Source organism: Zalophus californianus, chromosome 13 (assembly GCF_009762305.2).
Source record: "Zalophus californianus isolate mZalCal1 chromosome 13, mZalCal1.pri.v2, whole genome shotgun sequence".
Taxonomy (NCBI): domain Eukaryota; kingdom Metazoa; phylum Chordata; class Mammalia; order Carnivora; family Otariidae; genus Zalophus; species Zalophus californianus.
The window spans coordinates 85,021,538-85,049,357 of NC_045607.1; the positions used below are offsets into that span (position 1 = coordinate 85,021,538).

The window sequence follows — 27,820 nt, forward strand, 5'->3', positions numbered from 1 at the left end:
CTGTAGCAGAGACATGAAATACCAGCCCTGATCTAAGACCTAAGTGGGTAGCCTCAGGAAAGTGTCTTTCACAGAGCTGTCCTTCAAGTCCAAGGAAATGAGGTCAAAAGAAAGGATCTAGTTGGTCTAGTACATTTCAGCCTTCTGCTTTCACCTGCTGTTTCTGGAGTCTCCTTCTCCTGTTAGCCCTATAATAGTAAACTTGTTTCTTTTCTCTTTCTTTATTTTTCTTCAGTTTTTTAGTGGGGCGCGGGGCAGAGGGAGAGAATCTTAAGCAGGCTCCACAGCCAGCGCAGAGCCCAACATGGGGCTCGATCTCACAACCCTGAGATCATAACCTGAGCTGAAATCGAGAGTCAGACACTTACCTGACTGAGCCACCCAGGTGCCCCTCTTTTCTCATTCTTTACTAGGATCATCTCAGTATTTCTTTAAAGATAGTCTGCGTAGGGGTGCCTGGGTGGCTCAGATGGTTGGGCATCTGCCTTCGGCTCGGGTCATGATCCCGGAGTCCTGGGATCGAGTCCCGCGTCAGGCTCCCTGCTCCTTGGGGAGCCTGCTTCTCCCTCTGCCTCTCTCTCTCTCTCTCTCTCTCTCTGACTCTCATGAATAAATAAATTAAATCTTTAAAAAAAATTCTGCGTATATAATATGTAATATTTGCCTTCTCTGGGTCATAAAATGAGAACAGACACAAGTGGTACAAATGTACCAATTCGTTTTCTTACGCAACTTACTCATTCACTCAAAAAATAATTTTTAATTAATTAAAATAATTCTGAACGTTGGCCGTCCTAGGCTGAGTGCTAGGTGCTTAGGAAACGAGGGCGATCGTTGCGCTTGCAAAGCCTACAGCCCCCGGGCGGGCAGCGAGCGTCAGGCTGGTCTGTGCCCTGACCAGGTCAGGTGCCACGTGGAGCTCACTTCTCTGAACCCGGTCTCCTGATCTGTTACAGGGGGCATATATCTCACGAAGCCATTTTGCAGCTTAGCTAAGATAACGCATGTGAAAACATCGAAAAATTGTACAGTGAGGACGAGTCTGTTCTCAGGTTTGGTTTAGAATAGAGGGTGGGAGACTTTTGTCCTGAAACCATTCAGATAATCCAGCTCTGAGATTCTGAGTTAAAGGGAAACAGTGCACATCAGTGTCGAATGCAGTTCCCAGGAGATTGTTGGAGGTTGTATTATTCAGAGCCTCTTGCTCTAGAAAATCCTGTTACTGGCTTTATGCTCAGGGATGAGGACAGTGAGACCAGCACAGCTTTGTTGGACATCGCTGGTTCCTGCAGCCTTTCTCAGCCTCCACTGTGCATTTTTACTCTATCCGTCAATAGGAATGCAGAGAGCCTCGTGGCAGTGGGATATATAGAAGATGCCTGTTTCCTGACTGGGTCCTATGTCTTCATAGCATTCTCTCAGTGCTTCTCTGACTTGGTATTCCCATCCCTCTCCCCTTTTTTTCTGTTAGTTCTTTAAAGGCTCGGAGATGATGTGTCCCAGTTTGCCTGGGACCATCCTAGTTTATGCCTGTGGCTCCAGCATCCCATCGACTTAACATTTTAGCCCTCTCAAAAGTGTCCCAATTTGAATCGTCACCATATAGGTCACCTTGGTTCAAGGCATTGAAAAAAAGCGAAAGCTGGAGCCAGCAAATGAGTGGAATTACAAGAATCTTTGATAATTGACCTCAGCCACTGAACTGACTTAGATGTGGATGTGGTCCAATAACGTCCTGGAATGCAGCTTACCGATTAAAGTCAGTAGTGTCTGATGATCAGCACCCACGGCAGCCGGTTTCCAATGAGCTGTTCAGACTAGAATGTGTATTTGTGCACCCTGGCTCAAAACAGTAGCTTTGACACCCGAACGGTTTCCATTCTCGCTCGGCTTGTTAGAGCTTGAAGGCTCACATTCCTTCTTAAAGGCCTATCAAGGTTTTCATTCAGCGTGAATATTCGTTTGCATTGAGATGGTATCCATCTCGGGGTTTTTGCGTGCTTGTTTAAGCTCTACGCCCAACATGGGGCTTGAACTCAAGACCCCGAGATCAAAAGGTGCACGTTCTACCGACTGAGCCAGCCAGGCACCCCCGTATCCGTCTCATTTTTGATCATTGTTCCCCCCCGGCAGCCAGGCGACGGGGGTGTGAAACATGCCTGCAGCTCTTATGGGGTAACTCCAGGGGACGGGTGGAATGAGGAGGCAGCTCACAGGGGCCAGCCTACAAGGCAGCATCTTCACCACATCTTCCTCCTCTCTTCAAGGAGAAGGTGGGACTGAAAGAGACAGGAGCTTCAAGCGAAAATCCTGCAAGGAGGAGAGGAGGCTGCCACTTTCTGTGTCCCTTGCAGGCCCCAGTAGAACCACAAAATGGCCCCTTCCTGCCAGCATTAGTGCGGAATTTGTGAAAACGTCAAGAGGATACTGTACTCTTTTAGCATCCGCAATCCCAATGTTCTCATAAGCCAGAGCGGTTGGCAAAAAGTTCAGCGCAAATCACGGTTGGTTGAAAGCAAACGCGTAACTGCCTTTCTCTGTCCACAGCCAGTATGGGAGTTCTGGGGTTGGCCTCTGCGCTCATGAGCCCTAAAGAAATATGTATGAATTAAGTCTTGCAAAGTGAAAGCAGAAGGTCAGAAAATAAAGAAAAATCAATGGAATGGGTCAGTTCAGTGCTCTCCCCAGAGCACAGACTTCACAGAGACGTGAACGTGGCATAGAGATCTCTGTGAAACCAGTGGGCTTTCTCGCACTTTTTGGTGGGCGGTTGTTGAAATGCTGATTCTGATGTCCTGGGGCCGGGGTGGGGGCCGCTTGTTGCATTTGTGACCAGCTCCGAGGGGTGCTGGTGTTGCTGCAGACCCTGACTAGCCGCTTGTCAGGACAGGGTGCTTCAGCAGGCTCTGACTCTGGATGTCACTGTTGTCCCACACGCAAGTGAGGGTGACACAGAGGGGACCCTGTCCTGGGAGGAGCTGCTTCGCTGAGGCTTGAACGAGAAGAACTGTCCAGTTAGGGCTTAACTCTGGTTCCCAGTCTCTTTCGAAATCTTCCAGCATTCTCTACAGAGGCCCTGTGTTCCTGCCGATGAAAAGAATCAAGAAATACACATTTCGTGGACTTGGAATTCCAGCAGCTGGCTCTTTGTACAGCAGTTAAGCGCTAGGAGGGAAGGAGAGGGGGGCAGAAGTGTAAGAAAATCAATAGGAACTTTGGGGACATTCAGAGAGGAAAGTTCCTCCTGCTTCCGTTGTAGGAAAAAAGCTGTTATGTGCCTTCCTCTCTTCACCTGGAAGGACACGGGGCCACCACTAACTGGGACTCTCTTCTACCTGTTAACCTCTGTTATTTCATGAAATGTTCTCATCTACAAAGGCAGGATTTAAACTCGGGGTTTTTAGAGCGCATTGTTAAACCATGGTAACCAAGAGTTTTATGATCATATGACGTTGTATATAATATATAGTCTTTACTTCAACTATGTGGTTTTATTTCTGTAAGGACACCTCCAAAATGTGTGTGTGTGTGTGTGTGTGTATACTAAAGATCTTTGGTACTAGTCACACACACACACACACATTTTGTATTTTCCCCTTGGCTCTCTTTAAAAAAAAAAATCTTGGTTTCATAGGTTCAGAAAATTTTTATATAATTCATAGTTGGCTGTATTAATTTCTTCTTCCGTGTTCCTAATCTAAGGAATCTGGCCTCACAGTGGCAGCAATAGCTAGAACTTTCTTCTGCAGTTTACCAGCATTTTCCCTACTCATCTGCTTATGTGGGCATGAGATACCTCTTTGAAAGAATAAAGGGGAGCCTGTTCCAGAAGGTACTTAGGGTCCAAATGTATGTACTTGACTGTGTTCTTTTGACACAATGACCTCTTCAGTCTTAGGACAGGAGTCTAGAGTGTATTCCCATCTCTGCTCTGACCAATTGGTTATACACCAAGCCCCATATAATGTAGTAGGTAATGAGCCACTGTAAGTCATTCCAGAATTTCTCATTCTTAGACTTCTGGAGGAGAGAATTAAACTAAATTTACCCCCAGATACAACATTAATACTATATACAGGAATTGAGTTTATGGAATATAATTTACTCTGAACCAAGGCTGAAGAATAAACAGAGAATCCCACATTGAACAACAAAAATTGCCATATTAAATTCAAACTTCATAAGAACATATTGTATGCAGAGAGATTTTTGGATGCATCGTTTTGGTGGTGTGTTTACTGTGTTAAAAGCAATAAAGATAGACATGGATTACAGCTCCATTGGCCCTCCCATGCGATTTTGGCGAGAGTTTCACCTTTCTGCAGGGTGACCTGGCATTACCCGTCAGAGTGCACAGGCTGTGTCTTTTCATGTCATAAATCCACTTCTTGGAATTGATCCATAGCGAATTATTGGACAGGTACCCAAAGCTAAATGTAAAAGTATGTTCCCAGAATACTTGTAATATGAGAAAATTGGAAATAATCTAAATATTCAGTAAAAAGGAAAGTCAAATAAAATATGGCCCAGGCATGAAAGGGAACATTCTGCAGCTGTTAGAAAGGAGACATGCAGGTGTTATCTTTAAAAGATGGCTCTTATAGGGGCGCATGGGTGGCTCGGTCGGTTAAGTGTCTGCCTTCAGCTCAGGTCATGATCCCGGGACCCTGGGATCGAGCCCCATGTCCAGCTCCCTGCTCAGCAGGGAAACTGCTTCTCCCTCTCCTTCTCTCTCTGCCCCTCCCCCTGCTCATGCGCTCTCTCAGATAAATAAATAAAATTAAAAAAAAAAGATGGCTCCTATAAATGTTAAAATAATTATCGTAATGGTGCTGAGACAATTGGTTATTCAGATGGAGAAAAATTAAGCTGGACCCCTGCCTCATACCGTATCCAAAAATTAATTTGAGATGACGCACAGAAAAAATTAAAGCTTCTAGAAGAAAACAGAAAATAATGTCTTTGCATCTGAGGGGCAAGCAAGATTTCTTTGCACAAGACACCAAGCACTAACCATAGAAGAAGACAGCTGGTGTGCTGGGCTTCCCAAAATTTAAAACTTCTGTTCTTCAAAAAAGCAACATCAGGAAAACAAAAAGGCAAGCAACAGCCTGCTATGGAAGTATTTGTGATATTTTAATGCTTACAAATCCAAAAAAGGACTCTTACCCAATTATATAAAGAATTACTGTAATTCAAGAGCAAAAAGACAAACAACTAATGAGAAATGAAGAAAAGATGTGCCCAGAGTTGTTGCAGAAGAAGGTCTGTGATGGCCACTCAGCCCAGGAGAAGATGCTCCATAGCTTTGGTCATTAGGGAGACAGGGGCAAGTCAGACCACCAGCAGTGATGACCAACACCAGCTGATAGTATCTAGTACTGGTGACAGTGAGCAATAACTTGAACTTGTATACATTGCCAGTCAGAACGTAAAATGTTGCAACCACTTTGGAAAGAAGTTGGGGGTGTTTCTTAGAAAGTTAACCACACATTCTCTGTCTCTGTGATCCAGCACTTTTATTCCTGAGTGTATAAACACATGGTCACAAAAAAGATGTGTGGGAGAATATTCATAGCAGCTTTATTCATAATTGTCCCATCCTGGAAACGTCAGTGGGTGAAGGGATGAAAAGATTGTAACATATTAATAAAAAATGCTACTCACAGTAAATAGAAGAGACTAAAGAAAAATAAAGTAACATATTTGGGAACAAATGTGTATGCCCATGTGTGTGAGCACAGGGACGAATTAGGACACTACCCACCAGAATGCTGATGATCATTAGTAGCATTATAGCTGATTTTTCATTTTTCTCTTACACTTTTCTTTATTGTTGAAGATGTGCCACTGTTGCCCCAAAAGAGAAAAGATACCTTCATTTAGAAGGGGTAGAACAAAGCAGCGCCTTTGAGCGCTGAGTTGGAGAAGAATCCAGAACCCTCATCTTATAGCATCTCCTCCCTGTTGCCTGGTGGTCAATCTCTGTGGTCAGCCCTGTGCCAGGATGAGCTTCCAGACGTGGTGGGGGGCGGGGGGCCTGGGAGGCAAGACCTGTGTCCTGCTGACCCATGCACAACATCCCTTGGAGTCTGAATTGATTTGGCAACATTGGCCCAGGGGAGCCTAGGATTGACACAAGCCCAATTACAGAATCACAGGATGTCTGTCAGCCCTGGAGTCCTTATTACAGGGCTGTCCTCACCCCACCCTAGAGAACTGGGGGCCCAGAGCATTTAAGTAACTTTGCCAGAGTCCCGGAGGTCGTTTGAGGCCACATGGAAATGAAAACGTGGTTTCCAGGCTCCTGGTCTTGGGCTGCAACTCATCACGATCTCCGCTGTTGTGGATGAGCCCCCATCCTCGTGAGCATCCTTTAATGCCACAGAAAAGAGGTCTCCAGGTAAGGGAATGGATTTTCTTTCATATCTTAGAAGATTTTATGGTTAAGCCTTGGGTCCAGATTTGTGTCCAGTGAAAGAGACTGAAATTCAGAGGTTCTTTCTGTTTTGTTTTGTTTAAAAAGATGTTATTTATTTTTTTTGTCAGAGAGAGAGAGCACAAGCAGGGGGAGCGGCAGACTCTCCGCCGAGCAGGGAGCCCTATGCGGGACTTGATCCCAGGATCCCGGGATCATGACCTGAGCTGAAGGCAGAGGCTCAGCTGACTGAGCCACCCAGGTGCCCTGAAATTCAGAGGTTCTTGACTTTCCTTCAGTCCTGGCCTCTTTTGGATATGGACTCAAGGCAGTAAAAGCTCTCCCTTGAACAGTGTGTGTTTTCTAAAAAACCACAAAACTTTGCATTTGATTTGGGGAGTTTCAGAAACCCTCTGAGACCTGTCATTGTGTAGGAAGTGTTCTTTGCCTTGCATTCCTCGAGTTTTCAAGTAGTCCTCTTGCATTTGAGCATAAGGAAATGATGAACCAGTTTTCATACCGTTGTGGTGAATACGTTTCTTGACAAAATCATTGTTTGGGAACAGAAAGGACAGCAACTAGGAATATCATCAACACACCTCATCACAGTAGACCCTTAAGTGTTTTCTGTGTTTCCAGTTGCTGCTAACATTGTCTTCCCAATACAAGTAAAATTTCACGGTATTTTTGAAAAATCCCACCACACTGGCACAACTGGTTTAGTTTTGGCATTGTGTTCAGTTCTACTCTGCTCCTACCCGTGTGAATAATTCATGATTACAGCGGAAGACCGTCTTCAGCATGTTCCTCCATCCTGTTCTTTGGAAGAAGAGCATCCCTTCCGTAAGAAAGACGCAAGCCAAGGCCCCCGACCCATGAAGAAGCCAACATTTCTCTGTGCTTCTCACCCAAAACTAGGTGTTTGGATAACAGCAGGTACTTTCCACTTAAAAGATGGAAGAGTTTTGAAAATGGCCCAGCGCCATAGTTTTGGAAATGGCTGCGGAACTTGTTAACACACCAACCACGGGGCCCACTTGAAATTTCGGATTTGGCAGCCCGGGGTGGGGCCCAAGAACATGCATTTCTGATAAATCTCCAGGTGACAATACTGGTCCAGGGCCACACTTTGAGAAACAGTGACGTGTGAGGAATAAGAGTCCTATAAGGCACTGTGTTCTCCAAACTTCTCCTGTAACAAGACATTTCACACAACATGCCAGGATCAGGGAATCAGAATCTCCAGGGAGAGTCTCAGGTTGCTGTACTCTCAGATTTGGGGAAACTCTGTTGCAGTCGGGTAAGCCCTACAGAACCCCATGGAACAGTAGACTTGACTGACGGCTCCAAGCCACCGTGGTCTGCTCATCCCCTGTATGCTTCGGCCCGATGACTCCGTCAGCTTCTACAAGTGTATCTTCCTGCCTTCATCCTCAATTTTTAAATGAATTTTGGGCCATCCTCATAAAGATTTTTATTTCAGGTACCAAATATGTTGTGCAAGAGAGAAACCAGGACCGCTGCCTTCTGAGACTTTCCTGAGGTTTTAGTGAGCTCCCTTCCTGTAAGCACAGTCACAGTTGAGTGTGCGTGCATGTGAGAGGGAGATAGAGACGGGAAGGAAGGAGAGAAATGTGCATTTCTAGCAAGTTCCCTGGTGATGGTGATGCTGCTCGTGCAGGGATCCCATTTTGAAAACCACTGGAATAGACCCATGACTCTCAATGTAGCACATTGGGATCTCCAGGGGGAGCTTTCTTTATGCCAGGGTCCCACCCCCAGAGTAGTTTCACTGGTGTATGTTGGGGCCTGGACAGTAATTCCGCTATTCTGCCAAGGTCATGAACCACTGCTTAGGCTCTCTCAGGATGGAAGGTAAGCCCGTCAGGAAACGTAAAGCCCGATAGGGAAAATAGGGCTAACCCAGTGCATGTCACACTTCACTGTGTGTGCGAATCACCTGGGCATCTTGTTAGGCTGCAGGTTCTGTTCAGCAGGTCTGTGGTGGGGCCCAGGGTTCTGCTTTTTTAACAAGTCCGGCAGCTGCCGCTGCTATTGGTTAGGGGGGATGGGGGCTGCACTTTGAATAACAAGGGACTTAGAAGCTTTAACGAACACGTGTAACTGCCTATCAACACATCATTTTATATTTAAAAGGTATATTTTGGGGGCGCCTGGGTGGCTCAGTCAGTTAAGCATCCGACTCTTGATTTTGGCTCAGGTCATGACCTCAGGGTTGTGAGGTGGAGACCCGCATCAGGCTCTGCGCTGGGTGTGGAACTGCTTAAGATTCTGTCTGTCTCTCTGCCCCTCCCCCTGCCTGTGCGCGCGCACTCTCTCTCTCTCTCTCTCTCTCTCTCTCTCTCTCTCTCTCTCTCTCTATTTTAAAAACAGGGGCGCCTGGGTGGCTCAGATGGTTAAGTGTCTGCCTTCAGCTCAGGTCATGATCCCGGGGTTCTGGGATCGAGCCCCACATCGGGCTCCTGGTTCAGCGAGGAACCTGCTTCTCCCTCTCCCTTTGCCTCTCTCCCTGCTCATGCTTTCTCTCTCTCTCTTTCTCTCTCTCTGTACCTGTGTCTCAAATGAATAAATAAAATCTTTAAAAAAAATTTAAAAACAGTATAAAACAAAACAATGTCCTTGAGATGCTAGACATTAAATTAGAAATAATAGCTATTTTGCCGTTAATGAATGTTTACCTTCCCTCGATGTCTAGACATTTTTGTTGTAGCTTCTCCCTGCCCCCTTCCTATAGTTTCACACAAATGTTTGTGAATTAATTTTGCTTTAGTACGCTACACAGATACCCACAGACCTTTCTCCCCCCACACCCCTTGGTCTGGATCTCCGTGTTCACGGTCTTTCTGAGAAGGGATCTTGGGGATCTTGCCTTCTTGCTTCCTCGCTGCCTCAGCCCCTGCGCGCTGGGTGTTGAGACCCAGGGGGCTAAATGTCCAGTAAAGCCCCAAGGCCCCCACTTTAGGAGCGGATGGCTTTTGGCCCTGCCCCACTGTCACATTGCACGCTCTAGGAGCCGGCCTTCTGGGGACGTGGCTTCAGCCTGTGTTTCTGGCTCAAGCCCAGCCTTTTTCTCCTGGGTGAGGGAGGAAGCCTCTTCCCTGGCAGGTTCCATCCTCTGGCACTTTTCCAAGCGTGGTGGAGTTGAGACATTGCCATCAGAGCCTTTTAGAAGAACGAACGGAGGGTGGGGCGAGGAGGAGTCAGGACCTCGGGCTGAGGAGGAAGGGATTGGAATCCTAGCTGCAGAGTCGCCTTCCCCAGGCCTGTTGCGTCTTCCAGCTGAACATGGCGAAAGTGTTGAGTGATTGATGGCATTTGAATTGGCCCTCAGAGGACGTGTCTGTGGCCTCTGACCATTTGAAATCAGTGGGAATGACCCCAAGGGTCTTCCCTTCCCATGCCAACCAGCAGACAAGGCTTTCCCTCCAAGGCGTGGCCTGTCCTTGGTCAGGCTGTCACTCCCCTGCTGTTATCCGAAGCATCCCTCGGTGGAATGACGGGCTGGCAGGAAACGTTTTCAGTCATCTCCATGGCAGATGCCAACACCCCCACCCCACACCCTGGTGTTTACGCACCTCACACGGGGAGACGAACATGGGCAGAACTTCTGCAGAGCCATGAAAGCGGTGTGCTTGTCCCAGCAGGAAAGCCTGAGACCAAAAAGCAGAGAATGTTTTGAGTCTCCGATACCAAAAAGGGAAAAGCTTAAGTGAGATTTATTTCAACGGACGAAAGTGACATTGAAGATCTGCTGGAACAGTTTGTATGACTTATTAAGGGCAACTTGAATTTGAGGGTGGCTGGGGCACAGCAGACGCTGGTTCTTCCTCTGTAGGTCTCTGGATTCAGTTTTTCGTTCCAGCTTTTCCAGTAACCATTTTTAGAATCTTTAAAGATTTGTTTATTTATTTGAGAGAGAGCGTGGGGGGCAGGGAGGGGCAGAGGGAGAGGGAGAGAGAGCATCTCAAGGAGACTCCCCGCCGAGTGCAGAGCCCAACAAGGGGCTCAGTCCTATGACCCTGAGACCATGACCTCTGAGCCAAAATCATGAATCAGACGCTTAATGGACTACACCACCCAGGCGGGTGTATTTTGCTCTACTGTTAACAGCGTAACATTTCGGATACCTCCTGGGCTGGCCACTTAACTTCTTTTAAGTTTCTCTAAAGTGAGTAGGAACTTGTAGGTTCTGAGGAAAACACAAGAACTTATGGGAAATGTCTGTTTGGCATGGCGGCGCCTTTCTGTTATAGAGTGGAAAGTAAAAATTTCAGAAGTTAAAGTATACTCAAAGGGCTAGTTATATCATTAGGGGGAAATTCCCTGTGAAGTCTCAAAAAAACCATTCCTGAAGCATCTAGTGTCTTTTCCCCATAATAGTAGTAAAGAAGACCCAATCTGCTTCTCCTTAAAATGGCAAGAAACCTAAGCGAAACACTTAAAAAAAGGAAGATTTATTTTAGGGAGAGAGCAAGTGTGGGGATGAGGGGCCGAGGGGGATGGAGAGGGAAAAAATCTCAAGCAGACCCCACATCTCCACGCCAAACACAGAGGTCCGTACAGGGCTCAATCCTAGCACCCTGACACCTCCACCCCAGCCAAAACCAAGAGTCGGACACTCAACTGACTGAGCCGCCCAGACGCCCCCTCATCAAAATACCTAAAAGTAAGATCATTTATTTTGTGTTACACATTGGTATTAAAATGCTTTAGTGGCTTTGCACTCGGAATAAACCCCCTTTCCCTTCCCATATCCAGCAAGGCCCAACAAATGTCCTCATTTAGCCTCTGTTCACCTCTCTGCTCTTTAGCTCTCTTATACATACAAAACTCGGTTGCTCAAACACATAGAGCCTTTTCCTGCCCCAGTGCCTTTGGACCATGCTTTTACAGGAAAAAAGGATTTTAATTTTAATGAAGACCACTTCACCAGCTTTTACTTTTAAGGATCTTTCATGTCCTCTCTAAACTCTTCTCCAAGCTCTAGAAGATCTTTGACGTTGTCTTCTAAAAGTTGTAGGTTTTTTGGCTTGTTTTACATTCAAGACTCTGAGTCCTTCCGAACTGATTTTTGTATAAGGTGAAAGGTTAAGGTCAAGGTTTGTTTGTTTTTGGAAAAGATCTTTCTTCCCTTGTAGGGTTGTTTTTATATGCCCTTGTGGAAACTTTGTGGGAGCGTTGATAAGTCAGGCTGTTTCTGGGCTCCATCCTTATTCGCCACACTCCCCTAGCTAACCCCTGTCTGTCCCTCGGGTCTCACCTTCTATGTCATTTCCCTAGAGATGCTTGCAGGGACCACCCATCCCCATCCATCGCCATATCCTCATCATCAACCCTAAAAAGTTTGGCCCTCGTTATTCTCACTCAGCACCTATTTTTTCCCTCCCTTGTGGCATTTAGCATAATGTGTTAATAATTTGCTGTTGTGTGTGTGTCAATATGTGTGAAATTCCTGCCTCTAAGCCCCAAGAAGGCAGAAACTGAGTCTCTTGTTTACCATTCAAGTTCTCTAAGTGTGCCTCTTTCAGACTGAGTGCCCAATCACTATGTTTTGAGTAAATGAATGGCAAAAAGTCAACCCCTTGGGGGACGTTGTCTAAATCACCGGGTACCATTTTCTTAAAATCAGTGGGCATTCCTGGCTCTTGGAGCCTTAGGAGGACTTAGTTTTTTCTCATTTAACCCATCTTATAAAGTAGTGGTTTTGAGAACCTTTGGCCTGCGTCAGAGGCACCTGCAGACCTCTAGAGTTCCAGATTCACTAGGTCGGGATGGCCTGAGAATTTACGTTTCTAAGAAGTTCCCAGAAGATGAGTGCTAATGGTGTTGTCAGGGAACCATACTTTGAGCACCTGTGCTTGAAGATGAAGAACCTGGGGATGTGTTATGATTCTCTTTTACTTAATGACCGTCCCAGGCACCCTTGAACTTGTCATTGAATAGCATTGATCACTTTAAGAGTAATCATGGAGAATATATCCTATAAGAATCCAATCCCAGGGCGCCTGGGTGGCTCAGTTGGTTAAGCGACTGCCTTCGGCTCAGGTCATGATCCTGGAGTCCCGGGATCGAGTCCCGCATCGGGCTCCCTGCTCAGCAGGGAGTCTGCTTCTCCCACTGACCCTCTTCCCTCTCGTGCTATCTCTCACTCTCTCTCTCTCAAATAAATAAATAAAATCTTTAAAAAAAAAAAAAAAGAAGAAGAATCCAATCCCAGAAGAATTAGAGGGAAAATGTCTGGTACCTCAGTAAATAAATGAGAACTTCACATTTTAAATAATTAAAATAGGAAATGAGCAAAAGCCTTTCACACTACAGTAAACTAATTCTCTTAAAGCTATGGCTGTTACATTTGGGTTCTTTAATATTTGAAGAGGCTAAAGCACTGACATTTTAATTCGTAAACAACTAGCAGTAGGGATGCTTTCGAAGAGTAAGACGTCACTAAGGAGGATGGACTTGTAAATGATAGGGTTAGGTTTCTGCTGTGGTCTCTTCCTTCAATCCTTTAGAGATGAACCAGAGCAAATCAGGACCTACTATTTCGTGTGCCTATACTGAATCATAAAAGTAGTTTCTTCTGAAGTCAACAAGAAACTTAAAGGTGGTAAGCTTAAAAAAAAAAAAAAAACCAAAAACTTCGATAAATCTAATTTTCATTTATCTTCCCTTTCTTTGCGCTCTTTGTTGCAGAGGAAAACAGCCAGTTTTCAGCCTAGGTTGTTATGATCTGATAAACCCTCCTCACTGAACATTTCCTGGAAAGATCATTTACCAACAGCCTTTTCTTTAAGTGATCAGGAAGCTGTGTGAATTCCAGCAACCCAGCTGGGACAGAGCCAGTGCCAGGCTCCGAAAGTATTTGCAGGCTCTGAGGTGGTGGTTTGAACCTCTTGGTTATTAGCATTGTCCTTATGCACACTCTTGGAAAGATCCCGAAGCACTTTAATGATGTAGAGTGGACGTGGATGGGCAGGGAGGGTCTGTGGGAGGGTTAGACACTTCGGGGGCACAGGGAGGCAGATCTTAATGTGGGAGTTCTTTTCATAAGGCAGAAAAGAGGAGTGAGGAATTGGCTTTTAGTAGACCTGATCTGTTCCACATATTGTGAGACCTTAATTGTTTCAGCCCAAAGCACAGATGTCTAGTTAGACTACTGGGGGCATGGGGGGAGGTGAGCATCTACTCTGTTCATTGCTGAATCCTCTGTACCAGAAACAATGCCTGGCACATTACAGGCACTTACTTGTTAAATGAATAAATGAATTTATTTACTGTGGCTTCTTTCCTATTTTCTTTTTTAGTGTCTTCATTTTAACTTGTTCCTGTGATATAGAAACTTCTTCTCGCCTCTTAAATGTTACCCCAAGGAGTAAGTTGTAAATGTAACTATTTGAACAAACGGCAAAATAATTTTTTCTAATGGGCAAAACCATTTGTTTTTCTACATTATAAATGAAACTAGTGTCCAGGTAGGATTCTGACGTAGATCTTGTTTGATGATGGAGATTTTCTTCCATCTCTACCCCACCCATACCAAGAAAATGATCTGCTGTATTTGAGAAGGGTAAATGGGTTTGGGTCATAATTAGGTAATTTGGTTGGAAAATAACCAAGAGGTAGTTAACATTATTGCCACAGTTTCTGTGGTGGGAGCCAATATTAGAAATCACTGGAAGATAATCTGAAGATGAATTGTGGCCAAAGTTTGCACTTAAACGTACTTTTAATTAAGTTACTTTTAATTGAACTCTGGACAGAACTATCTGGGCAATCATAGATGGTGTATAATAAGTTAGATAGGTTTTTGGATGAGTGTTGGAAAGACTTATTTAAAAGAAATAAATGAGCTTTGCACGTTTCGTTACGGTAAAGTATTTGTGCTGTGTGTATGTGTGTGTGTTTCCAGTTTGGCTTTTGCAGACTCTATTCTCTTCAGTTTTCTCTTTAGCACTCAGGCCTTGGTCTTCTTTCTCGACTAGGCGGTTCAGTTCATTTACAGCTAAGCCCCCGTGTAAGCACCTGGTTCTCCTAGCCACAGCTCTGCTTGCCATCTCTCTTTCTGTCTTCTTTCTTTTTCTTCTTTCTTATTCTTTTTTCTTCTTTCTTTCTTTCTTTCTTTTTCTTTCTTCTTCTTCTTTTTCTCTTTCTTTTCTTTCTTTCTTTCTTTCTTTCTTCTTTCTTTCTTCTTTCTTTCTTTCTTCTTTCTTTTTTTTTCTTTCTTTCTTTTTCTTTCTTTCTTTCTTTCTTCTTTTTCTTTCTTTCTTCTTTTCTTTCTTTCTTTCTTTCTTTCTTTCTTCTTTTCTTTCTTTCTTTCTTTTCTTTTCTTCTTTCTTTTTCTTTTTCTTTCTTTCTTTTTTCTTTCTTTCTTCTTTTCTTTCTTTCTTCTTTCTTCTTTCTTTCTTTCTTTTCTTTCTTCTTTCTTTCTTTCTTCTTTCTTTCTTTCTTTCTTTCTTTCTTTCTTTTCTTTCTTTCTTTTCTTTCTTTTTTTCTTTCTTTCTTTTCTTTCTTTCTTTCTTTCTTTTAGATTTATGTATTTATTTTGGGGGGGAGTGGAAAGGGGCGGAGGGAGAACAAGAGCCCTAAAGCAGACTTCCTGCTGAGCTCAGAGCCTGATCTAGGGCTCGATCCCGTGACCCCCAGATCATGACCTGAGCCGGAATCAAGAGTCGGATGCTTAACTGACTGAACCACCCAGGTGCCCCCCCCCTTTTTTTTACGATTTTTTTTCTTAAAGCAATCTCTACACCCAACGTGAGGCTCAAACTCACAACCTCGACCTCAAGAGTCACATACATGCTCTACCAACGGAGCCAGCCGCGTGCCCCGCCATGCACTTTCTTATCTCTTGACTTTGCATATGTTGTTCCTTCTGTCTAGAATGCCCTTCCCTCTTTCTCACCCTGGAAAACACTCATTCATCCTTTCAGACTCAGGCCAAGTGGTCTCATAAATACATTTGTCGGCCACTCGCATCCTTTTGGGGCAAAGCAAGGGCACCTTGCGATGGAGTAGAATCAACTGTGCATACACCGCTGTTGTAGTGCTTTCTCCTTTGATTACGTGCCTGCCTGTTCCCTTCCAGCACTAGTGTGCGAACTTCTGGGATGGGTACGTGCTTTAGTTTATCTTATGTCTCCAAGCAGAAACAAAATGGTGGCTGGCAAAGGAAACAGTCAAAAAAAACAAAGAGGCAACCCACGGAATGGGAGAAGATATTTGCAAATGACATCACAGATAAAGGGCTGATATCCAAGATCTCTAAAGAACTTCTTAAACTCAACACCCAAAAAACAAATAATCCAGTCAAAAAATGGGCAGAAGACATGAACAGACACTTCTCCAAAGAAGACATACAGATGGCTAACAGACACATGAAAAAATGTTCATCATTAGCCATCAGGGAAATTCAAATCAAAACCACAATGAGATACTACCTTACACCAGTTAGAATGGCAAAAATTAACAAAACAGGAAACAACAAATGTTGGCAAGACTGTGGAGAAAGGGGAACCCTTTTATACTGTTGGTAGGAATGCAAGCTGGTGCAGCCACTCTGGAAAACAGTATGGAGCTTCCTCAAGATGTTAAAAATAGAGCTACCCTACGACCCAGCAATTGCAGTACTAGGTATTTACCCCAGAGGTACAGATGTAGTGAAAGTAAGGGGCACCTGCACCCCAGTGTTCATAGCAGCAATGTCCACAATAGCCAAACTGTGGAAGGAGCCGAGATGCCCTTCAACAGATGAACGGATAAAGAAGATGTCCATACATACAATGGAATATTACTCAGCCATCAGAAAGGATGAATACCCACCATTTGCATCAACATGGATGGAACTGGAGGAGATTATGCTAAGTGAAATAAGTCAAACAGAGAAAGTCAGTTATCATATGGTTTCACTCAGAGGTGGAACATAAGCAATAGCACGGAGGACCATAGGGGAAGGGAGGGAAAACTGAAGGGGGAGAAATCAGAGAGGGAGACAAACCACGAGAGACTATGGACCCCAGGAAACAAACTGAGGGTTTCAGAAGGGAAGGGGTGGGGGGAGGGGGTAACCGGGTGGATGGGTATTAAGGAGGGCACGTGTGGTGATGAGCACTGGGTGTTATACACAACTAATGAATCATTGAACACTACATCCGAAACTAATGATGTACCATACAGTGGCTAACTGAACATAATAAAATAAAAATAAAATATACATGCAAAGAAAAAAATAGTGGCTGGCACAGATGCTTGGAGTTGCAGGTCTTTAGTGAAGATGATAAAAATAGACACATGAAAAAGAAAAAGAAATCACCTCAGGTGCTAGCCCTGAGAGATAGTGATTATTTTTTCAGATTCTCTCTTTTCCACATTTTAGGAACACCTGTTTATGTTTCTAATTTTGTGAAGCAAAAGAAAAACTCCCGATGACACATCATAAAAGAGATTCCAGAACCTGGGCGTCCAAACCGTGATTTCGCCTTTCCCAGTTGTCATTTGAGCCTCGAGGTTCTTAATTCCAATGTGACTGCCCTCCTTCTGTCCATTTTTGAAATTCCTGTGATTCCGTTGGGAGCCTCCCACCTATCCTCAGTGGCGGAGAATGTTGCTGGGTTGAGAAAGTACTTAATTTTTGGAAAGAGTACGATGACATCCATAGCAAAGGCTGAGGCATGAGGTGGTGAGCCAGGCAGACTGGTGTCCTGTGGAGTCTCGAGAGTGTGATGGGCACGCACTGAGACATTTCCTGTGTGTCACCCAAGTCCCTCCTCAAGCTTGTATGTACGTCATCTCAAGGAATAAGATGGGAAGTACAATTGCTCCAAAAACAATATTCCCTCAAGTTCTGAAGCATAACTTTCTGTCTAAAAGGAATTTGAGCAAAGCATCCTAGCAATAAGCAGATACATCCCTGGGTGACCTCCTTGAAAGGTTCCTCTTATTTATGGGCATAAATTCTTCCTTGTTAAAGCAGTAGTGCATGCAGCCCCGGGGGCTGGATGGCTTACCTCTGGACTTAGCTCTCTCACTTCCTGGCTCTCTGAGCCAGGCATGTTCTCACCTCCCCATGCCTTGGTTTCCTTTTTATAAAATGGGGGGGAGAGAATTTTCAGTACTTCACAGAGTCATTATGAGGTTTGAATAAGGTGATAATTGCTAGGTGCTTTTAACAAGTGTCTTGAATGTAACACAATTTTGCAAATTCTGAGATACACATTGTTCACATTTTATTTTTTTTAAGATTTTTATTTATTTATTTATTTGACAGAGAGAGAGGCAGCGAGAGAGGGAACACAAGCAGGGGGAGTGGGAGAGGGAGAAGCAGGCTTCCGCCGAGCAAGGAACCTAATGGCGGGGCTCGATCCCAGGACCCTGGGGCCATGACCTGAGCCGAAGGCAGACGCTTAACGCCTTAGCCACCCAGACGCCCCCATTTTTCACATTTTAAACACTTCAGAAATGAGGCTATGTCTTACAATTAATGTTTAATAAGCATTTAATGGCCATTTAATGAACAGCACCTTTCTTAATCAGTGGTACTTTAAATAATGGTGCACCGTAGAGTAGATACCATTTATATCTCAATAACTAATGGTAGTAAGAGCTCGATAAATACCAGCTGTCATCTGCATGGTCCTCAGCAGTGTCTTCATCATCATTATCTGGGCACCAACCAAGACAGCAGCATTTGGGTGGTTGGTAGTACCAGCCTAGAGTATATATCAGATCTCAGTTTCATCTGTTTGCATTACTGTGTTCTTAGAAAAGACCTAGCCAGCTGTTCTTCACGTTTGTTTCGTGGTAAGCTCATAATATAAACTATTTATGGGGTAAATTCATGCCATGTCTGTAGTATTCTCTGCATTATGCTAGGGGAGCTACTAAAAATGCTCTTCAGATTAGTCTCTTGAAATCAACAGACAAGAAGACAAATTCTTTATTTTCTGTATTAATGTCTTTTCCTAAAGCCTTTCAGAGAAGTGCTTTTTCATAGCAGTTCTAAGCCACCATTGTACCACTTAAGATTTACTGTTTGCAGTCTTCTCCGGGGAAGAAAAGAAGCAGTTTATTGATCTGTAACAGAGAATGGATCGTGGCCAGACCTTTTCTGGTTTATATAATGCACTGACTGAAGAATCTGCATATCATTAAGAAGACTAAGGCCTCATAGTTTGAGGCCACCTGTCAGGCATGAACAATAACTGGGGAAAATCAATACACAATATAAAAGTGTTGTTTTTGTGCAGTTGCCACCAGGATCCACACCCAGTGACAGCCACGTCATATTATTTCTACCAGTAGTATACTTCTAGTTCCTAATTTTGGGGCTTCCTCCTCATTTTGATTTTATTGTTCAGTTTGAGGGAGGGTGAGAGAGACCAATTTGGATCTGACGTAGAAATCTTCTACCAGGGGGAAGGAGGTTCACTAACAGGAGAGGACCTTGGACCAAAGTGGAGGAAGCTTGACTCAGAAGATTCTGGGCATATCTCCATCCAAATACCTTGACACATACTTCACACACCCATAATACACACAGCCTGTTTCTTCTTGCCTTCTGTTTGCCCTCAAGAGTTTAAGTGGTGGTATTTACAAGCTGTTATAAAGCAAGAGCACAAGCACTTAGGTCTAGAAAGGGTCCAGGGATCAGGGTTTTGCTTAGGTTTTGTTTTTGTTGACTTTTAGAAGTATAATGAGTTGAAGAATTCCAGAGGCTGGGCTTCTCTCCTCTGCCCCCATATCTCCCTGCTCCCTCTCCTCTTCCTTATATATAGTCCAGTCCAAAGGTGTATATATATGTGTGTATATATATATATATATATATTTTTTTTAACAAAGCTGCATTTGCCAGACATGTGTTGTAGTCATTCCTGTTCTTAAAGGTAATGCTCACTTGATCCCTAAAGCCTGCTGTTTGAGTGAATCAACTCTGCTTGCACAGAGGTTACTGGTTTCCAAGCTCAATGCCATGGACCTGAACCAGTGCCTATTTGCAACAGGTCAGGTGATTGCCACATAGGCAGACAGATTAGAGCCATCCTGTCCTCCTGGTGTGCTGCCAGACCAAAAATGGGGACCAGCAGGGAGCCCGGAGGCCTCACACGGAAGGCTGAGAATCATGTCTCTGCAGGTGGGCTGCAGGGTACTCACCAGAGCTGGAGAAACCAAGCAAGGGAATGGTGTTGTTAGCTTTTGTACTATAGCACAGGCTCATTCAGGCAGCGAAGAGAAGTTCACTAGCTCCGCAGCGAGAAGTGCTCACCCTGTGTGATCACCGAGATCAGCCATATCCTCTGCTTTCCTCTTATTTACTTGTCTTTCTCACTTAAAATCTCCGTGACTATGGCCTGATCGGTTCCTTCTGCATAGCATTTGGAAAATTCTCTTTTCTTCCTCCCGAGCATTTTAAAGCAAATAAAACCAGACACAGGAAGTCTCTAATTCTTTTTTTTTTTTTTAAGAAAACAGTTACTATTACAAAAGTAATAAAGGAGCTAAACTCATTCCTAATGTCATCACCCAGGGGCAACCTTAAGGAACATTTTGGTGTATTTACTTCTCATGGTTTTAAATAAATGTATAAATACGTACATCCATATTTTTAACAAAATTAGGTTTATGACAGAATACAGTATTTACCAATGTCCTTTGAGTATTTTGCTACATTATTAAAAGCTCTTAAATGACTTCAGTGGCTACATGAGGACCCAGTATATATGATATGTTTGTTATGTTGGCGTTCTCCTACTGGAAGGTCATTGTGGGTTTCTGAGTTCATGCTTGAATTCTCAACTTGGAATTCATTAGGTCAGTTTCTTCGGGTTTTGTGGGTCTAGAGCTAGGATCTGGGCACAGTGGAAAAGGAATACTTCCATCTGTATCATTGTTTGCTTCCTTTGCCAGCATTTTTCAAAAGGCATTTTGAAAAAGCAAGGTTGGGGCAGGGTTCCTTTCCCATTCTTGTTTCTTTTTTGTTTCAGTTTTGTGATTGTAATACATCTTATGGTAGTAATCGCAGTTAACTTTCATTTTTTTTTTTATTTTTTGGGTTTTTTAGAGAGGGAGCAGGGGAAGGGCAGAGGGAAAGAGTATCTTTTGCAGGCTCCACACCCAGCACAGAGCCCCAAGTGGGGCTCGATTCCACGACCCTGAGATCATGACCTGAGCCGAAGTCAAGAGTCGGATGCTTAACCAACTGAGCCACCCAGGCGGCCCTCAGTTAAATTTTAAATAGAGGATTCATATAAAGTAAGAAATAGGGTGCCCAACGTGAACTCCAATGTTTCCAAACCATGTGCCACGCTATGTCATGTGAAGGTTATCTGACAGGACAGTGGGAGATATGGAAGACTTTTTAAGAGAGGAGCTGACCAGATCACATTTGTGTTCTAAAAGACCAAGTAGGTAAAAGGCTTTGAAATACCTCAGAAGGGTCCCCATGAATGCATCCTTTAAAAATGTGAACGCTTGGTACAACAACAACTACTCTAAAAGTGCAATTGAGTGAATGAAAGTGTTGAGCCAACCTTTGGAAAAGAGGCTTACATGTAAGAACCAAAAATGGTTCGTGACGGGCTATAGAGCGATACCCGTTAGGAGGCCATTGGCATTTGAAGGCCACCTTCCTAAAAACAGCCGCGTTTCTAGAGAACCCTTTTTATCTCCTGGAAGAGTACCGTGTCTGGAGACCTGCTCTCGGTGCCTGTCCCCGGGTGCATGTGCGGGGGCCGGGCAGCTGTCACCATCGTCCATGGGCTGCCTCACCCTCACCCGGATTGGCACCCTCCGTGAGCAGCCATCTTTGCAAACAGACATCTAAGATTTAGTGTTGTACGTATTTTTAAATGATCCATTTTGATGGGGCTCTCTTTATTGTTTCAGGTTGAATGCATTTGGGAACTTGATGCATAAAATTTGCATGACTCCTCACTCCTTTCTGGATCTGTCATTGGATTCCAGCCAGCATGGCTCACACCACAAAGGTTAACGGCTGTGCGTCAGGTAACTGTGCTCTGGTGTGTGTGTGTGTGTGTGTGTGTGTGTGTGTGTGTGTGTGTGTGTGTGTGTGTGTGTGTGTGTGTGTGTGTGTAAGTGTATGCCTTTGCTCAAGCTGATTTCTTACTTCTTTTTTAATAATGGCTAGATATTAATTAGCAAGTTGCCTAGATAACTAGGCTTTCAAAGAATTTTCTATCCAAAGAGGATGGTTTTTTGCCTTTTTTTTTTTTAATCTCTTCGAGAATTCGCTTTTATCTTTAGAGTCTTTATGTGAAGGAATCAGTTAGGTAGATTATCACCCAAGTCAATTCTGTTGAAGTGGTGAAAGATAAATGTAAAATCCTGAATACTGATCCAAGTGTAATGTGCACTCCTCTCGAACTTCTTTATGAGGGATTGAGCAACGAGAGAGGGAAATGAGTCTGGATGCTTCAAGCCAATTCCTATTATCCACTCCCAGGCATCTTTCGTTTCATGTTGCTACACAAAAAGAAACAGGAGCTGGAGAAGAGCATACTAGTTGAAGTGACTTTCCCGGAGAGGAATATGCCACAAGCCATATCATGAATCATGAGGACTAGAATTCGCAGTTCTATTCCGGTTACATTAGAGACCTGTGTAGTTTGCATATCTCGTCCAACATTGCTTATATAAGATTTGGGAGAAATTTATAGAACAAACACAGAGAGAAGCCTCCCAAGAGACGGCGTAAGACAGGGGGCGACCACCTGTCCAGTATGGAACGCCAGGTGTTCATTCCACTCTTGAATGATCTGCCAAAGAGCAGAATGTACAAGAGCAGGCAGGGATTGTGGGTGGGGAGTGCTTGTGTGATGTCTGACCCCAGTCCTGGCTCTGCTGCTCTGACTAATGGGAAGAATGGGGAGTTGGAATCAGGAGCCCTGAATTAGAGTCCCATTTCCAGCACTAACCCTGGAATACGGAACAGGACTCTTTCTCCATGTGTAAAACGTCAGTAAACACATCTACCTGCAGGGTTAGGACCCATGTGAGAACCAGAAGCGGACTTACAAGCGCCCTGTCAGCTGGAAAGCTCTGGCAAACCGGGAATAGGAGGAGCCCTCTGGAGTGGGCGGAGCCGGCCCGCATGTGACTCTGTCCCAACGGTCTCAGCTGCACGCATCCCCTCCCCTCTGGCAAGAACGCTGTAGCTCGCCCCAGACCAAACCCAGCCAAACTCGATGGTTTCTTCTGGGACAACTGGTCTCTCTCTCTCTCTTTATTCTTTTGCTTGCCCTTTCTACTGCCCAGCTTCTCGGGGCTTTTATAGATCTTGCTCGGGACTGCTGTCACTAAGACACCATGAATGACAAAAGCGCACATGTCATGAGCACTTACTGTGTACCACAGTGGCCCGGATGCTTTGCCTGCATCATCACGGTTAATCCTCACAGTAATCCTACGAGATTATACTGTTCTCACTACCACCACCATCCCTATGTGATGGCAGAGAAACTCGGGCACTCAGCTAAGGAAGAGAAGTCAGGATTCTTCCTTGTTTCTCTGGTAAAATATTTGGTAAAGGAGGAAATTGAAGCATTGTGAAATTTCTTGAGTGCTGTGGGTGAGTCTCAGCCCCCCGGGATGCTCTCCTCTCCCATCCCATTCCTGCCCTTACCTGCGTTCACATTCAGAGGAAGTGGGGTCTGGGGTTGTTGGTGCCTCCAGATCTTGACCCTCTGGCATCTCTGGCATATTCCTGTCTCCAAGGGTTTATGTACCTACCTCGTTTGCCCTCTGTTTCTTTTCAACTTGACTCGTCCTAGAGTGTCCCTTTCCCTCGTTCCTAAAGTCTGATGACCCAGCTATAACCTTTCCCCCTTGCCTAACAAGTCTGTGCACTGAGTTTGGAAGCAAAGGGAAGCTCTCTGATGAGTGACTTCTGGGGTGTCTGGGGATAAATGGTTACTGCAGACAGGTGTCGGGAGCAGGCAAGGGACAGTACTGTTTATTCTATTGGCCATGACCTCTACAAGCAATCTGATTAGAGGCTCAGCCAGACACAATTGCTTTAGTTATGCTCACACACACACACACACACACACACACACACACAGACACACACACACACACACACATATGCATTTTAGAAAATTTTAAAATATAAAAGTTTAATATTTTCTTAAAAAATAAAGCAGGAATTACTGATAATACCACAACCCGGAAATACATGTTCTGCTTATTTTCCATGCTGTCTTTAAATTTTGTATATTTCACACAGTTGAGATGATGTGCTTATAAAAATCATGATTTTACCTTTTCTTTTCCTACTCTATATTACAAAAGAAATAGCTGCCCACTGTTAAAAAAAAAAACAACAAAATCATACTCAAACAATGCAAAAGTATATGCTGGTTATAAATACACTGTTTCAAAATGTAATTAACGTATGAACATTTATAGGCTGCAGATTAAGATGAGATAAAAAGGGCTTTTTGGCGGCAAAGGAGGGCTGGTTACTGATCCTTCTGGTGAGAAAAATAAATAATTTCAGTAGTTCAGTAAAGTTTTTAATGTGGGGTAAATTGTATATTTTATTTCATCTTCCAAAGATAAAGTATAATATCAAATATACTTTTTTAAACTGTATTTCCCCTACGTGTGTGGTACCCAAAAGGAGTCTCGACCCCCACCCCCTCCCCTAAAAAATCAGTGCTTTGGGCTCCATAGAACATGAGGAAAAATCCCATCTAAAGGTTGAGGTCAGGGCATTGGCACCAGAAACACTTTTCATGGTCTTAGGAACAAAGCAGGAGCAAAAGAAGCCAGCTGAGAAGAGAACCAGTTGGCCGAGCGGTGCCCTTGGCTGCCAACACGTCTGAGGACTGACATCCCACATTCATGTCCCTGTTGAGAGTTGAAACTGAGGAAGGGACCGTTCAGAGTCGCTTTATCCTTTGACTTCCCCATTGAGTCCTTCGGTTAGCTTGAATAAAAGGTACTGATTTTAAAAGAAGAGCAGTTAAGTTACTGCTGTAATTTGTGAAATGTATTGCCCTAAGTTTCAGCGACAAAATGCATGAAGGTGATGTGCCAGGCACCTGTGTGCATCCCGCCTAGCTGAAGAAATACACTTTACTAGTACATGGCAGAGATCCCTGGAGTACCTCCGGTGTGCCAGGCACTGTTCTGGGCACTGGGGATTCAGCAGAGAACAAACAGGCCAAAACTCCTGCCTCCAAGGACCTTCCCTTCTGGTAGAGGCTGAGGGTTTCTGTGGACAGAGCATCCAGATAGAATAGAGGACTGACTTACGCTAAAAAAAAAAAAAAAAAAAAAAAAAAAAAGTATTCACCGTGTATTCGAAATTCAGATTTTGCCGGGTGTCCTTGCTTCTTATTTACCACACCTGGCAGCCTCACCTAGGCACCCCTCCCAGCTTCATCTTCTTCCTCCCCATGTACCCCCTCAGCTTCAGTCATGTCTTTGTGTCTGTCACCTCTCCTGCACAAGATCTCCATCCTGCCTTTTGACCGGTCCGGTTTTGCTTGCATTCATTGCAAACCCTTGACGGTGGTCTTACAGAGAGTCCCCTAATGTCATTCGTTAATGTGATGAGCTACAAGCATTAATAGAAATTGCTTGTGACCGTTCCCTGTTCTTGTGGACACCTAGGAAGTACCTGGGGGGAGGCGGGGGGCGTTGGTTAGGAAAATGGCTTTATTTCTGCGCTTCGGGGATGGGGACAGTCTGCTTTTTTTCAAGTCTCTCAATCATGTTGTGAACTGGATGCACTGTTTACCTCAGTAAACACTAATTATTAATGTTGTGAAACTTTAATTAGAGCTTCGACTCTCTTTTGAAGCTAACGAACAAGTGGCTTATTTGTCAGATGAAGATAATATACCTGCCCTGCCTTCTTCACAGGGAAAAATAAAACAGTAGCCACAAAAACACTTTTTAAGATGTAAAACGCTAGTCCAATGTCAGGGGAAATCACCCCCCCCTCCCCCGCGCCCCTTGTTCTGTGAGCTCATTCCCGGTCTGAAAAGGGCCTGTTCACAGGCCACCGGGCCAGGCCCTTTCAGACGCTTTGACTTTGAGGCAAGAACTGTATTACTGTCCTGTGTCTAACAGTTAAATGAAATAAACAGATGAGTATTAGGGAGTACCATTTTATGCCTCCCATCACCAGCCTTATTCTTGCTAATATTTGCCTTTGGTAGTTTATTATGGTTTTTCTCCCTCTTGCTATTCCTCTTTCAAAGCATCAATATACATATATATATATATTTTTTTCCAGATAACTATCTATTGACTTACTTAGGGTACTTATCGAACTGCATTAAAAACTTGGTTCTCATTTTAAATTCTTATGATAAATTTCATTAAATCTTGTTGTCAGTCATTTGGCTCCAGGTTTTGTCTCCATGCTGATCTTAAATGAGGTACAAAGGCCGCTGATAAGACCAGGTCAGCCAGGGCCCCAGACTCGTGGCTGAGCAGGTAGAATTCTGCCGCTCAGTGCAAGCCACTTGGTTGTGTAAATATTTTTCCCGGGCAGCAGCATTTCTCAAACAGAACTCTGAGCCCACTGCTGTGAACCCGACAGCAGGAATTAATTGCGTGCTGTTTGTCAAGTGTGAGACCAGTTTGCCCTGACTGGTCTGGCTGGAACCGCCCCGGGTTTTCCGAGACCATCTGTAAGGAAAGTCTCAGCCTGGCAGAGGTGGGGGTGTGTGTGTCTCTGCTGGTGAGTCTTAGACCTGTGGTCTTCATCAGCCTTCCTCCAGAGGCAGAAGGTGAGCTGATGAGATGCTGAGGCTCCTTCAATGTGTGAGTACCGTCCGTGACCCTCCAGGGTGTCCTGGAAAAGTCTGCCAAAGGATGAAATGTGTGTTCCTGTCTGTGCTTTGCATTCCCTTGTAAGCGGTATGTTCGGAGAGCTGAGGGTACAACACAGTTGCCTGACATCAAAACAGAGGTAAAGGGCTAATGGGGGTCTTTATGAGTCCACCTGTCCCTACTTTTCAGATGACAAAACACAAGTTGCCCAGCCCACACAGTTAGCCAATGGCTAAACCAGACATTGAATGCAGAGGGTCTTTTTCCCTTTGTTCAGCACATTCTGTTGACATTAAAAATCAGAAGTGTGGCAACTGTGAAGTCCTAATTAAAGTAGATCAAGGGGGAAAGTATGTGTTTCAGGAAACTCCGTGAAACCCAAAAGTAGAAGAGTTGTGAGTAAAATGTCCTCCCTGATAGAGGTTAGGTTGATACGTTAGTTTCTTCTTAGTGTGAATTATCTCAAAGAGCCAAGTTAACAAACATATTAGTATTGAGTACATCATGCAGTTTCATCCTGTTACTCGGTGTGCTTAATAATCGGATTTCATTTCAACTTTAAATGAAACTGTTCGTTTTTTGTTGATTAAAGGCTCATTTCATGTTGAGGTTTACAAATAATGTATTTTCTTATAGTGATGGTGTTTCAGAAGATAGTTATTTTTTAAGTATTAGTTACATTTGAGTTTCACATTGCCGAGCCCGCCTACAAATAAGAGACACTGGATTTCAGAGACTTGCCTGTCTGGTTAAATCAGAACCCCAGAATTCATCCAGCCCCCAGAGACATTCTGGAGAGTCCCTCCCTCGTTGGGTCTTGCTTGGTTTCCACACTCTTAAGGCTTCCGTTTTTCCCAGTAGCCCAGCTTCACCTGATAAAGCTCCAGACTGTGAGCGAGTCCTAATGGGTTAAGCATCATTCAGATTTCAGACAGGCGATTAAACTCTGCAGTTGAGCCGAGGAATGATGCCTTATCTGGCAGTGAGTCCCAGCCTGCTTGGGTGTAGGAAGGGTAGAATCCAGGCTCTTGCCCGTCCCAGGTGTTCGGCAAAGATACACTCTTCGGTTGGAGACTTCTGCCCAGATGCTGTGTGGGCGCCAAGGGAAAAGAAAAAAACACAAAAGAAAAACCCAGCAGGGTGATGCGCTCCGATGTTAAAGCCTTGAGCTGTTGCTCTCCTTTGGAAGCTGCAGAGTGAGGCAAAGGATTAAAACAGCCCTTAACTACAAAATTTGAATATCCTGTGCCCTGCTCACCAGCAGACTTCCCATCGGTGAGTATTGGCTTGTGTTTCTGATTATGCACTTCCCCTCTTTTTCAAAGGACTTGGGTGGGCCAGCTGAGCCCATCCGAAGTATAGCTCGTTAGCTTCCTTTCCAAGGGTTTGCCGTCTTCCTGTGTCCCAGATAATTCCAGTTCATCTCCTTTTGTGCAGTTTCTGAGAAAGGTTTGTGTGGGCTTGGGAAATGAATGACCACAGCTCACAGTTTCTGCTTTGGGGTCCTTCTCTCTAAGAGGCTGTTTGATTTGATCTGGCATAGAAAATAGCGGCATAATTCTCAAATTCACAGAGGTCGTA

General features: G+C 44.3%; 1 protein-coding gene across 9 annotated transcripts in view; it reads left to right on the top strand.

Moving 5' to 3' along the window:
- Positions 1 to 27,820, top strand: part of KANK1 (KN motif and ankyrin repeat domains 1) — a 209,761-nt gene that overhangs the window by 118,172 nt on the left and 63,769 nt on the right. For 7 of the 9 annotated variants that reach the window (XM_027615019.2, XM_027615024.2, XM_027615018.1 and 4 more), the window contains one exon: positions 21,317 to 21,436. In XM_027615019.2, coding sequence (XP_027470820.1) covers positions 21,400 to 21,436 — 37 coding nt within the window. In that variant the 5' untranslated portion in view covers positions 21,317 to 21,399. Of the gene's footprint in view, positions 1 to 21,316; positions 21,437 to 26,062; positions 26,231 to 27,820 lie in introns of those variants that run through there. The other 2 variants (XM_027615026.1, XM_027615028.1) reach the window with 2 other exon arrangements.